This window comes from Convolutriloba macropyga, chromosome 5 (assembly GCF_964194025.1).
Source record: "Convolutriloba macropyga chromosome 5, txConMacr16.3, whole genome shotgun sequence".
NCBI classification, from domain to species: Eukaryota; Metazoa; Xenacoelomorpha; order Acoela; family Convolutidae; genus Convolutriloba; species Convolutriloba macropyga.
The window spans coordinates 1,727,387-1,742,902 of record NC_134472.1 but is presented as its reverse complement, the minus strand read 5'-3'; the positions used below and the strand labels follow the sequence as shown (position 1 = coordinate 1,742,902).

Sequence of the window (15,516 nt, the reverse complement as noted above, 5' to 3'; positions counted from 1 at the left end):
TCAATATGATTTACTCTGTTATTCTGAACCTTGTGAAGACGGCTCTTTTGACGTTAGGATATGTGCACCACATTCACTTTTTATAAAGATATTCGAAGTCGCATATACGCATGAAATTATTGGTCACAGAGCAGAAAGCACAACATACAATAGAGTTAAGCGATATTTCTATTGGCCTGGTTTGTTTAAATGGATTGAAATGTTAATGTTAGAACCATGGGGAGCACCCTTAGAACCATGGGGACAATTAGAAGCTATACCCCTACATACACTTCACATTGATCATAAAGGTCCACTACGAGCACTTTTAAATGAAATAGTTTTTGTCTTGTAATAGTAGACGCTTTCTCTAGATTTATACAAGTATATCGTAGCAAGAATGCCGAAGCTCTCGAGACAGTAAATCAACCAGCAAAATTTACAACTACATTTGGTATACCGCAACAAATAGTACATGATAAAGGCAAAGCCTTTATTAGTAATGATTCCGTTCACTATACAAACGAAATGAGAATTACACTATGCCCCCGAACTGCATATTCACCGTGGACTAACGGCAAAGTAGGAGTACAAAATAAACATTTAAGTAATTACCTAAGACATTTTAATAGTAAAAGTGGATCTAACTGGTCCGAGTATACGAGATCTAACTGGTCCGAGTATACTAGTAAATTTGCGAGTATAACAAAACCGCAAATACCCTTATCACTAAAGCTAGGACTACTACGCAATAATCAAAAGAAGTGCACATCAGAGTATTGTAGTAATCTACCACCACACTCGCATAGTGAAGAAACTTGCAACAACAAAAAGATAGAGAAATTGTTACAAAACAGATTATCTAACAAAATGCTAAAGCGAGAGAATACATTTAAAACTATATACTCCAATACCTACACTAAATGTAGACGAACTACGAATAAAGCACACAAGTATAGAAACAGATTTAAACTCGGAAAGCCTATACCGGAAGGTAGAAAAGTACTATTAGAAAATCTTTCTAAAGGACTACTAAAGTCTAAGAAGTTACAAGAGCTACGCTCAGGATTTCACACAGTGCAACTAATACTACATATGAAATACAGCATGATAAAACAAATGAAAAGAAAACCGTGCATAGAAATCGTATAGTACCTTATTACCCGAAAGAAGAGAAAATGCAAAAGTTAGTTGAGAACTATGTAGTCCCAGACGACACTGATGATTATTATACTCAATATAATAAGCATAATATAGCCAGATCTAATGCTCATAGAGGCGCACATAATATTGCTCTTTCGCAGTGGCCCTTAGTAGGAACACAATATACTGTTAATCCTATTACTACACTAGAGCCAACATTAAACGTTGAGGCTACCCCAACAAAAGATTCAGGATTAGAATCGCTACAAACACGAGTAGATAACACTACACACATTCAAGGCACTAGCTCTTCTTATTTTCTACACCCACGCATTTCAACCCCCTACCCTATACAAAATATGTATTCACCTAATAGCCCACAGCAAGAAAATTTTTCTACCCCCCCTGAAAATACTAACAAATTTAAAGCTACACGCAAATTATTCCCCCAAGCCTCGCATAATAGCCCCACATCATCACCTCATAATTCTACACCTACAGCATCAACTAATATATCCAATTTACCTGAAGCAAATGAAGTATTGAGTAGACCTCAGCGTAATAGAAAAGCACCTAAATTCTTTGGTGAACCTATTCCTTCTGACTTGCCACACAAACTCAAAAAGAAATAGAGACAAAAAATCTATTTTAAATAATACCTTTTATATTAAAAAGCGCAACCGCGCACAAAAAAACAATAAAAATAATAAAGTTAAGATATACAAAAATAGTAAAGGCGCAAACCAATAGTACATGCGCAGAAGATAACAAAGAACATTATTGAGCGATATTTAAGAATTTTTGTTTCTCTCCCGTTTTCAATTGCTTAGATGCTGCATGATTACACCTCTCACGGTTCTGGCAACTAAGCTCTCCGTCTCATAGACCAGACACTCCTTGTAATTGAGCTGTATCATTTTCAAATACAGCTCCTGTAGAGTGGGCCCTGTCTTCGGATCCCACCACGCATCCCTCAAGGTCCATATTTGATTCTCCCATTTCTCGTGCTTGTCGCACCACTTTGTCATGTCTTCTTCCCCCCTCTTAGCATAGAGTTTTTCACAAAGTTAAAATAACATTTTATTTCCTAAAACGAAACTACTCAGTCATAATCTCCGGACCCTACTTTTACCGTTAAAATCTTGCAACCCCGATAAAAACCTAAAAAAACTGCTAGTTAATTTGAGTAAAATTAGCACTCACTTTTTTTCCGAAGAAGAACTCGATGACTTCTATAGTGTGCTTAGAAACACACTGAGTACACCTCATTTCCCATGGACCGAAGCTCCCACGTGCCCTCAGTATTCCCCACACCTCGTCGTCAGATAACACGAGAAACATATATTTATAACTTTGAGAAAGCAAAAAAATAAATTCCACTGGCCCTTAAACAGAAGTATCTTCATAAATAATATAAAATACTGAGAGCGTCGAATTCGCTCTAGAGCTCACGAAACAGGTTCCGACACCACTCTACTCGAACTACATTTCCATCTGGCATTATCCAGATCCTCGCTCTTTTCAGCATTAACTCTAAGATAATTCTTAGTATCCCAATTCATAATTCTTGAGAACGAAGGAGTACAAAAAGAATATATAAACGGAAATTGAAAAAAAAATGCAAAGTTTAAAATAAATTAAAGATTGAAAATGGAATTAATGGTCAAGAACAAAATAAAGCTTAGAATTAAATATGTAAGAGAGATCAACTATAGTCAACAAGAGTTAAAGACAAAAAGCAAATAGCCCACTCAACACAAATCTTACACAATGTACGCGATTAATCACCATTGCAAGCTGTTACACACACATAACTTCTCTACATGTTCGAAGCTCAAGCAAATTCAATATTTTCGCATATCTTTTATTACAAACTAAAGCTGATATCACATGTTACCCAAAGCTAAGCTAAGTAGAAACAAGTCCTCCATGAGCTAATACCTTATATAAGGTTATATACCTTAAGTACAGAAACTCGTCCATTGCAAACTAATTAACTACGCTAATTAAAGCATTTTAGTCAGGAAACGCACAATAAAAGCAACCTACATTGTCAGCAAATAGAGCTAACCTCACTAGCATAAGGAACCAAGGAATGTTTAAAATAAACATTAGAGCACTTACGAACAAACAGCTAACCGCAATTTTAAATTCTCTACGTAAGAATTATGTCTTCTAAGTGCACACCTTACACAACTACCAGAAAGAAAACTAACTCGATGAATTTAATCGCTCAACAACTCAGACCACATATTTGCACAAACACATGCTTGCTCTAATAGTTCACAAAATTCTACAACACATAAATTAAAGATATGGCAGAGAAATTGCAGAAACTTCAAAATTTTTGATTTGTTTGCGTTCAGGCTTTTTATCTGCAAAACCAATTTCGCCCTAATTTTCATATTTGCAATTTAAAATCTATTTGCAAGAGCTGTACTTCGAGAAATTTTCAAATTTCGTTCCCTTAACAAAGATATAAACGGATTTATGACGAAAAATGTCGTTAAAATACTAAATCTATGTACCAATGTTTAAAAACGCCCCCCATAATAAAGAATTGTCACAGAAAAACCAAACTCTGTCAGACACTACAAAAAATATAGGCCAACAAAACGTTAGGAGTAGAATTTTCATTTTCATTACACAACTCAAGAAGAATCAGTTAGAAAAGCGCAAAAATTAGAAAATTCATAGTCTAAAAAATTTTAACTTAAAACCCGCCCCCCTAATCAACCACTTCTTCCAGCAAACTAAGACTTCCTCAAAAAACCGAACCATTACTTCATAAATAAAACGTTAGGAATAGAAAATTCAGTTTCACCACCAAAGTTGAGAAATTGCAACTTAATTGCACGAAAAATATGAAAAATTGCAATTTTAGCTGCTAGAGTTTCCAAAGTCGCAGCGAAACATCCACATACCAAATTCTTGAATAATATATTAATCTAACCATAAGCACTAGTACTTCAACCCATCTTAAACGATTTCTCAGATTCACTGCACAAGTACATATTTTTAGACAAAAACTTTGATCATGGAGAATTTATATGAACCACTAAATTCTGAATGTTGGACTTTGAAACTCTGTCATAATATTCTTGTCATATGACCAGTTTAACACTATGCTACATGGCACTAGTCAAGGCTAGCGATCAACCAATCAGAAATGAGCACACATATTTTGGTAACTTAACCCTGACAACCACTATTTAAGAGCCCTACCAAAATTCAAAATCACTTTTCTCAGTTACATTCTGAAATCAATTACTTCTTTTGCTGTCGAACTCAGCTCTAACTTAACCATCGCTCTCTCTCTCTCTCTCTCGCTCTCTCTCTCTCTCTCTCTCTATCTTTCACATTTTGCCCCTTCCAACTAATAAACTTAGAAAACTTAACAAAGTTTTCAAGCATTTCAATTTGTGACCAGCAAATACTTGTCACAACACATCTCCACCACACATATAACATCTATCTCAGTTCAATATTAATTATCAACTCAATTATCAGTCAGTAACTAAAGAAGGAGTTCATAACCCTTCGGATTGAACATAGTACAAGACTGACAATTCAGAAAGTTTCTAACAAACACAACTCAGATTGAACACCTTCATCACCAGTTAACCCCCTTAAAGCTAATCAATCCTAATTTATGACCAAAGTCTCATTCGATCAAAACGGTTTTCCTATTTCTCTTTCTATTAACCCTGATACACTTGTGAAAGTTTCTACTAAGACAAATCAAAAATTGAAATTCAAAAGTGAACTTAACACCTCAACTAGTTGTCAAATTTCTAACGAAGTAAGAACTGAAAAGTTCTTTGCTACTAATTCTAACGAAGACCCTATTGCTGTCTTCTGGGGAAACTATAACCCTCAACAACTTAACAGTTTATTAATTCAAATTAATTCTTCAAGTTTAGTTGACTTAGACATTTTAGATGTCCCTTGTTTAGTTTTAGAACCACCAACCGATCAATGAATATTCTGCTAAACGATTATTGGATTATAGCTTCAAGAAAAACCTTCTCAACTTCTTACAGTCCTTATAACATCCCGCATAAAATCTTAAAATATAACAATAAGTCAGCCACAATTGATCGATCGTATATTTCATATAAAGAAAACATTGTTATTTTCTTTATTAAAGACCAATTTGTAAACTTAGAAATAATTGTTTGTTGGACTCCTAACACATCAGAACATATTGAACGCTTTCATTTCCAATTAAACAACAGAGACGAAATAGACCTTGTTATCATCGAAGCTCCCTTTACTGTAGACCCTTAATCTATGTTACCACTTTCCCATGAAACACAAGTTCTTACTACCCTTGCATTCGACCCGCTATCGTATATTAAAATATTCCTCCTACAGAAAATAATGAAATTCGGAAATAAAACTGTAACACTTGATAAGTGTTTTGTTTCTAATCCACAGAGAATAGTTGCATTCTTTGTAACATCAGAAAATAACGCAAAATTTGTTATATTTTGGGTACCATATAATCTCGCTCACGTTCACGAGCTAAAATATCAGATTATTTTCACGGATAAAATTAACTTGAATTTGTTAGACGCACCTTATACTGTCTTTGTTTATTAAATGGAAGACGGAGAAATCAAAAAGTCACCAGCAATAGACGAAGTAATAAACGTAAGTTACAAAATGTTACTTTTCATATTACTTTGCTTAACTCTGCTCCTACCTGTAGCAACGGAAATTGAGCCTGAAATTGTTCAATTTATTGCAAATTTAGAAATACTCTTTGAATATAACGATTCTCACCCACACTTCATAAAATGTGTCGTAAATAGAAATAATTGTCTACCTGAAGAAATTCCGTACCTTATATTACTAGAGCCTCCTGAAAAGCTATCAATTTCAGAAATTTGGTCAAAACGCAACGGCGTCCATTTGCCACTATCACTGAATAGAGACCAGTTCTTTAAAGAAAAACTTACTGATAAGAAAGCGCTTCTTTCAAAAGTAGAAAATTTTATAACCTACATAGGAAACCAAATTCGTTCTGTTCAGTTTCTTAAACTTATTGCTATAATACCTCTTGCCCTTCTCTGTGATATAACTGCTTGCTATGCAAAATATTTGATCTGTGTTATATTTCTTGCATTATTACTCTTAACGTCTTTCACTGACGCCAGACCAATTGAAAAGATGAGTATCTATGAAAACACAGCTCCTAACCTTCATGTTAACCACTTTGACTGCTCAAAAATGATCTCAAACCAGATGTATTCTCTCAACAAAGTAGCACTCTGCGAAATTCGCCCTGATAAAATTAGCACTAATCAAGCACGAGTCACTCTCTACCAAAGAAATTATAAAGTTAAGCTAGAAGCAATTATGTGTAAAGCAACCCAACAGCAATTACGTTGGTTTTGCGATTCTTTTGACTCTAGTGGCATAGATACCAGACATAATACTATTACTACTTCAGTTAAGCTTGATGCTCAGAAATGCAAACTTGCAAAGGAAAGAAAAAAGATAAAGCTTTCCACTTCTTCTAGTTCAGTAGAATTCGACTTTGACAAATCTTTGTTCTCAAACTTTAACTCAGGCGATGTTGGAACTGGAAACAATCAATGTGACTCCCGAGGTTGGGTTACACATTACACTTATGAAACATATATGCAAAATGTTAGCCTAAATGTAAACCTTGGAGATGGCTTAGTTAATAACTGGCAAAATATACCTCTGCCTTGTCATTTATCAGCCGGAGGCTGCGATTCTACCTCTACTGATCCATTTGCTTACACTTGGGATGAACCCAATAATTTTCTTTCCACTATGATCAGCACTTTTGATGCTCAAATGATTAAAGTTAATGACAAATACTATATAGTAAAGGATCCTAAACTTACTTCAGCGCAGTCAGATTTCGACTTACAAAGCTTTATGTTCCAAGTTTATAATAAACCACAGTCTTTATGTATTCATCCACAAATAGTATATCCTACGCCATATGATTTTCTATATAGTAGTCTTCGTGACGGTTTCGATATGAACACTGGAGAACCCATTCACAAATATAACTCTGATACCGGTGCTATCACGCTTAAAAATAAATATTATTCCAGTGACAACAAAACAGTTGATACAAAGCATTTTCAAATTTATGAAAATATTGATTTTGAAGCCCATCTTGGAACAAAAATTGACTATTTGCACTTTAATAATCTTCGGCAGCTTCAAACTTCTACTCTAGAGCTTTTAGGAAATGATTGTGAATTAGAACGCTCAACTATTCTCAACACTTTAATGATTTCTCATGAAAATCCGTGTTTAGCTGGATATACCTTAACAAGAAACAGATCTATGTTTATCAAAACAAACGGCAATGTTGCCTGGCTATATAATTGTCCTGAATTTCATTCACCCTTACAAATTCTTAGTAAGTGCTATAACCGAATACGAATTCTCTCTGAAGATGAAATACATTTCGTTGATCCGATTTCTAGACAAACTTTCACTGAAGCCGAAGAACAATTGTGCTCTGATAAACATTCAAACTTATTTCAACTAGATGTTGATGATGACAATTCATGGGTTGAACTAACCCCACAAATAACAAAAGTAAGAGGACCTGCACTCTTTAAACCACCCATAGTCATTCAGCAAATTGCAAATATAATTACTGCAAGCATTCAGGCTTCTATTTACACATACAAAGAAATGATGGCATTCTGGAATTCAATAACTTTCAGCTCCAATATGTAAGGAGTTCTCAAACACTTTACTAAGTCATTTTTAGATAGCAGAGAATCATTTTCAAATATTTCAGGCACAAATTATTATAACTCTAGAACTATTTATCTAGATTCATTCATTTCACCGGACTTTTTTAATAATCAATTTGTTGAAACTTGTGGTTAAGTACAATATATAATTGAGCGGTGCGGAATATTCTTTGTCGCTTTCTTACTCAATAAGCTACTCATCGACATAGTCTTATGCTTAATTCGAGCAATGCAAATTCACAAAATTACAGATGCATCTGTTCATTTTGGTAAAGCACTTTTTGCCGCTACATTATATCTAATGTCAGTTCCAATTCTGACTTCTATCTATCAAGCAACTAAATAAGAGAATGATAACACTGATGAAAATAAAAAACGAACAATGCAAGTTCCAAAATCTGATAATGCTATTGCTAGAAAACGAGTTATTCAAATTCCACCTTATACAGAGAATACAGGCTTACAAGCTATAAAATTTGAGAATAAAATTGTTTATCCAAACCTAAATGATGAGAATAACAGAGACGAAAACAGGAACGATCACAACGTTCCTACGTCTCCAGTATAGGATTAATTCCTTTATCACTCTAATATCATCAAACTATATGATGATCATACAATACAGACTGACTTCATATTTACTACTGATTTACTTTAAAAGAGAATACAAAAAAATAAGAAAAGAGAATACTTGCAAAATAACTTCAAAAAATAGACTCTTAGAATAAAATAAGAGTAGAGAATACTTGATATTTCAGGAACTTTTTTCAATCCCTAACGAATTGATACCAGCCTTTCAAAAGGAACCTTCGAGTGGTTTGCTCGAATACAAAACACAATCAACTTCTAAACCCCAATTTGGAGTTAAACAACTGGACCGACTAGTACAACCCACAACTCACGTTACCCCATCTACAACTTTTCTCTCAGCTATCAAAATTTCAGCAGTACAAACTCAAGCAACTAGTGCAAATTCATCAACGACGGTTACATCATCCAAAAGGAGAACTAAAACCGCAAATACAATTGCAAAGAAACAACCACGTAAACAATTCATTAGAGAGACATTCAGCCCAGCGACACCGCTAGAAGTAAATATACCCAAGACAAACAGTACGGTACCCAACGTCTTGGCAAACACCACAACTACTCAATCATCACGACCAAACTTTCTTAATCTTCATCATTACACAACTACACCCTGCAAGACCGCCAACAAAACCAACATGAAGCTGAATTACAAGCTAAAACCCCCGGTTTTATTGGACACCCGAACTACGATACGAATTTAATCTACCAATTGCAACCCAACATCAATAGATTCAATCTCATTCGTTATTTGTCACAAAAAAATTTTTATCTACTAACTAATCACAACCTACAAGGACAAACAATACAAGTCCCGCTTGATAATATTACAGCAAACCTCAGCTTGATAACTTCACTTATCAGGTACAGCAAAACTTTCTGAGAGAAAGACAACGCTCTCAGCAGCTTGAAGAACGGATTACTGAGCTCCAACGGGAGATCACAAATCTCAAGCATAAACTCCACATACTCCGCTCATCAAGTTGAGCACTCACGGAATGGTATAGATAAAATTGTGGTTGTTGATATTCAGTACTTCCTTCAATACTTCTTCTTCTTTCTCAGGCGGTGAGAAAAATTATTCGTTAAAACATTCGTTTTCACTTATAATTATAGAGTCAATTCCAACAATTCTTCGATCAAGCTCTTACTCGCAATTTATGGTGAACAAGGAGTCCGTTCTTATCTTTAGATTGCGGATTTGATTTGTTCTCGCTTCTCTAATAAAATCTAGTCTTTTATCTTTACCGATAAAAGTACAACGTTTACCGTGCTTATAATTTAGTTAACAGAAAAGTTTATTATCATCATTCAATTGTTCCGACGAACTCCATAATTTATTAAATGTCTAACAATCTTTCAGTAGACGTTAAGTACTTCAAAACATATTGTGATCTCGCTGAATTTATTCAATCGCAAATTTTTAAAATTTCAAAAACGTTCTTAGTTGGAAATAAATTCTATACCCCATTATCAGTTCATTGGACATTTGAGTTACAAGAGATTATCTTATTCTTGTAAGATAACAATTCCAATAAAATTGTAGTTTATTTTCATAAAATTCCAGAGTACAATTTTTTTTGAAATTCTAAAGCTTGTTCAAACAGAAGAAATTCTTAACATCAATAATCTAAACTTTCGACCGCTCACTTATTTCAATTAATACGTTAGTCTTCAATATTTCGTAGATCACGAATCTAGAACACCTTACATACGTTGTTACAACTTTTCGTTAACAGATTTTCTTGATCGCCATCCGCCATTTATAAGTTTAGGTACTATTTGAACCTTCCAGTCAATTCCCTCCCAGGATTAAATTGTCTTCATTCTCACCATTGACACAAAAGTTGAATTAATACAACATTCAAAATGAACACATATTTTGAAGGAGGCGTTGATATCGAATGGTTTAGAGATTATTGTCAATTTTCTGAACATGATGAATCTGCTTGGATAAACTTCTCTAAACAAATTATTTTTAACGATAAATTTTACAAAATCTCTGACATGTATTATTCCGAATTTCAAGCCCAAGGTATTCTATTTCTTGAAAACTTAGAACAAAAGGATATTGTTATTTATTTTGAATTAATGACAAAAAGCAAAATTAATTACTTCATGAAGATAATTCAAAATGACCAACCAAGTCTAACCATTAATTCTTTAAATTTTAACTTTAAAGCTTACTTCGATTAATTTATTATTCAACAAAACTCAATTAAAGATGAATTACGAGACTGAATTCTTTATTTGGGGAGTTATTTCAGCAACACTCGCCCTTATGGTGCTGTGCGCATTCATTTTAATCTCCTTATTCATATACCTTTCTTGTCATTACAGACCATGAACTTAACCAGTATATTCTTCAACTTATATTATCTTATTACCCAGCTTCAGATGTATTAACAGTATAACTTCTATAGAAAAACAACAAACGGTCTACTATAACGGCCACCCAAAAAAACTTGGACATATTTTTTTGTACAGCTTTCTACCTCAGGACATCGTCAACCCTTCTTCAAGAGAGTAACTCAGAAAACAAGAAGCTACGATGAACTTTAGAACTCTAACCAAGTAATCAACCTCACAAACATTTAATGCTTAATTTTTATAAAGTTAAGCTAAATAAATTATTCATTTATATAAAATTTGATGTTTTGACTTAATACCTATGGACCGGGATGGGGTGTACTGAAGTGTGCTACACTCAGTAACACTATTTGATAAAATTAGTGCTATTTTAAGAATTAACGTTATAGTGCGTGAAGCACAAACTGGAATTGGACAAAGTCCATTTTAATATGTGAAAAAATTACCAATTAGTTTTAAATAAACTACTATTTTAAGATCACTAACTTAAACTGAGAATACCATGACGTGATATTGCCACGCCACATAGAGAACACCAACTTAACCTTGGTAACTCTGTCGACACTGTTATCTCTATCCAATAGGATACTAGACAACCACGTGTTCATAAGTATAAAAGGAGCTTGCACGCTCAACCACGACGCACTTTTCACATCAGCACAAATTGGTCCCTGATAACTTCTGATTTAAATAATACTCCCGTATTGCTCCCTTGCTTAACTCTCAGCTTACTCGAGATAGATTTTAACTTAGAATATTTTGTGACAAAATCTTAACTAAGAACTTTCTAAGTCAGAAAATATTAACTTAGCACGATTTTGTAAATCAGGTAAGTTCAGCTTAACTTCTCTAAGTTATCAATTAACATCTCTTAAATTCTATCTAAGTTACAAGTTAACTTAGAATATTTCAATCTGTGCTAACTAGTGCTATATCTATCTTAACAACTTTAACTACTCTATCCCTTAATGCTCGGTTCATATTTGATGCTGTTTAACATAACTCATTAATTCATATTTGCATTTAACTTTCTTTAATACTTAACCATATACCAAGAGTATAACTAGGGGTTGAACTCTCAAGTTATGCATGTGGTCCCGCGATTAACCCCGTCGTTTAAGTATCTAATGTACGGACTAGCAGTATACCACTAACCTCGATTAGAGCCAACTTCGACCTCCAGTTTCCAATTGTTTCCTCCGAGGTCTGTCACCATTTTGACCCTATGACTGAAGTAGATCAGGTCAAGTAGATCGAAGTGTGTAGTGTAGTCTTTAATGTACTGGGACAGAACAGTATGGCTGGGGTAGTCGGGCTGATCGTTTCGGAAAGGGAAATCGGAGAAGCAGTAGTTAAACTGAAAAAATTTTTTGCCATGATCAGCCCAATTGAATTAGCCGAAGAATGAAGAGGTCAAAAGCGAATAATGTGAATGTGAAATTGATATCAAAATTTTACTACCAATTGAAAGTTGGATCTCTTTTAGTTTCTGTAAAATGTCACTTTTTGAATGTGAAAAATTGCCTCTACTTTTAAATCTTGATCGTCTGTATCATGACTTGACAAATATCTGTTTTTTTTTTTACAAAAATGTAGCCTTTTTTTACAAAAATGTGACAAATATCTGTTTTTTTTTACAAAAATGTAGTAGGTGGCCGCCGTATTGGCCGACAGGGCGTTTAGCCGACAAGCAAAAAATGAGAAAAGTAACCGACAATTTAAGTAAAATGAGCAATAAAACTTATTCTACAGCTGTGATTGGTCAATTTAAAACGCTATTTCGTAAGCGGACAAATATACCGCAGTTTTTTCATCAACTACTGTAACGAAGGTCTATCCGTGGTCGGACCGTATTTTACCGCATCTGGCTATGCCTCGCGGGCCATTGCCATGCCTCAGTAGCCCGTGGGACTTGATATGAATCTATCACAACCGAACTGCTGATTTCTGGACCAATTATGGACTTTCATTACCAATTATGATAAAACTGTCGGCTAAATTTCTCATTTTTTCCTAGTCGGCTAAACGCCCTGTCGGCCACTTTTCCTAGCACCAGTTTAGTACTTAGAGGAATTACATCTAGAGGAATTATAGGATATAACTTAAATATATCCTAGAGGAATTATATCTTAACAACCTGAAAAAACGGGAAAAACCGACTGTCCAGGCTGATTTCATGAAAAAAATTGTTTGAGTTTACTCTGCGAAGTCTTAGAACAAAGAATTCTTAGAATACTATGAAACAGTACTGATATAGTGTCTTAATATTGGAATATCGGGAATCTGTTCTGATTTATTATGAGACTAGGGTGCGGGTTAAAGCTGATAAATTTAATAATCAGACTTTCGAAGGTAAATTCAAACGTACAATCTATATCGCATCCAACTATATTCTATCAACGCAAAAGGCCAAAGGCCCCTCTCAATGGCCCGGCAAATCTAGCTCGATCTTTTTTAGCAGGTATTTTGTCTGAGTCGATTTTCGACTCAGATTGGTCACCGATACGTTTTCGAAACATAAAAATATTAAGCCTAAAAAGAGCGCAATCGATTCAGTATATTAGTAGGCTCAACGAAAATTATGTTTAACGAACTTTTTCCGACCTTTCTACGTATATTAGAAGAGATTTTGTGTGCATTTAAACGGTTAAGAAATTACGTAATCCTTTCTCGCTTTGTTTACATAGCGCTTTAAATTCGTCGCTGCTCTTTTATTTAAATAGCGCATTGTTCATTTACGCGGTAACATCCTCCGGCCCGGAAGAAAATGTTGAGAGGATCGGTACAAGTTTAACGAGTGGGCGGACGAGCGATCCGGATGACGTGCGTAAGACGGCGGAGCGGGCGACGCTGTCGGAGCCGTACCGAAGTTCCTCAATCCGAGCGGTTGGATAGTAACCCCTAGGGTTGCTTTCTTCAACGATCCAAACTAAATCACCGACCTTGAGGTGCTGCTCGGCAGGCGTCTGCCACTTAGATCTACGGTTCAACGCAGGTACATACTCCTTGAGCCAACGTGCCCAAATTGCATTGGCGTATGACTGTGCACGGGCGTATCGCTTACGATGATCGAACTCGTCGACGCCAACGATAGACGGAATTCTGGTTGCTTGGTTACCGAGTAGAAAATGATTAGGTGTTATAGCGCCTAGGTCGGACGGGTCGGCGCTTACGGGCGTTAAGGGACGTGAGTTTAGTGCGTATTCGACCAGACAAAAAGTAGTGTTCAACACCTCATCTGTGAGGCGACGCGTACCGAGGATAGTGTACAGTACTCTTTTAAAACTACGAACTAACCTCTCCCAGATGCCACCTTGGTGTGGCGCACTGGGTGGATTGAACCTCCACTTAATGCCCTTATGTGCAAGTTCGGCAGCAATGTTGAGCGTATTCCATTTTTCCACACATTCACGGAGCTCTTTCTCCGCTCCAATGAAGTTCGTACCATTATCCGACCAAATCATAGCAGGAGTACCCCGACGGGAGACGAACCGCTCAACTCCCATTACACAAGAACTAGTGTCCATGGACGGGACAACTTCAACATGGACAGCACGAGTAGTGAGACAAGTTAAGAGAAATCCCCACCTCTTCTCGGTAGTCCGACGAACTGTGACGTAGAATGGGCCGAAGTAATCAACCCCGGTGTTGGTAAAGGGAGGAGACTGGTATGCCAGTCTCTCCTTTGGGAGGTCTGCCATGATAGGTTGAATGGTTGCTGCACGGAACTTTCTACACAACACGCAGTTTGATTTGATGGAACGCAGTGTGGAACGTAGTTTTAGGATGGCATAACGTTCCTGTACCTTTGACCTTAAGTAATCAATGCCCTGATGATGGTTCTTCAAATGAGTATGCCGCAGAAACAGTTTAACAAAAGTATGACGTGCATCCAGCACGATAGGATGCTTAGTGTCAAAGTCAATTTCCACTAGCCGTCGGAGTCGACCAGAAGAACGGATGAGACCATGAGGCCCAATAAACGGAGTAAACTGAGCAATGCGGCTGCTCTTCTTAACAGATTTGTTGTCAAGAAGATCCTTTCTTTCAGTACTAAAGGACTCTTCCTGAACCAAGTACTGGAGATGACGCTCGGCTTCGTCAAGCTCAACAGGATCGGCTATGCTGCCGTCTACGGTACGGTAACTTTCATGAGATGGTAAAAGACGGAGCACATAGGCGGTGACACGCAGTAATTTTTGATAAGAACTGAACTTATCAAACGGGATTAGATTGATACTTTGTTCCTTAGGGGGCTTGGTTACGGATGCGGCTAAAGATGGTGTCATCATCTTGTTCCTTGGTTACAACGCCGAGTTTGATGTTATCAACGACGTCAGTATTTGGCACAAAAGGGAATTTCTTAGTTCTCAAGAAGTCAGGACCCCTCACCCAGCTACTTGATTGCAAAACTTCAGCGGACATGCCACGCGTGCCAGCATCTGCCGGATTATCACAAGTGGCGACGTGGTTCCATTGGTCAACGCTGGTGTTCTCCAGGATTTCACTAACACGATTTGCAATGAAGATGGGGTGTTTGTTTGTTGAGTTTATCCACTGCAAGACGATGGTACTATCTGTCCACATAAAGACTTTATCCACAGTAACCGTTAATGCTCGACAGATTTCCCTTTTTAAACGGGCAGCGAGGAGAGCGGCTTGTAATTCCAACTTAGGA

The 15,516-nt window shown here is 36.1% G+C and overlaps 1 protein-coding gene across 1 annotated transcript in view; it reads right to left on the bottom strand.

The window, feature by feature from the left end:
• The window catches only part of LOC142339032 (flavin-containing monooxygenase 5-like), a 53,587-nt gene that overhangs the window by 29,076 nt on the left and 8,995 nt on the right, over positions 1-15,516 (bottom strand). The window contains exon 2 of the mRNA XM_075388656.1: positions 11,994-12,195. Within this exon, the coding sequence (XP_075244771.1) occupies positions 11,994-12,195 (202 nt within the window). The remainder of the gene's footprint in view (positions 1-11,993; positions 12,196-15,516) is intronic.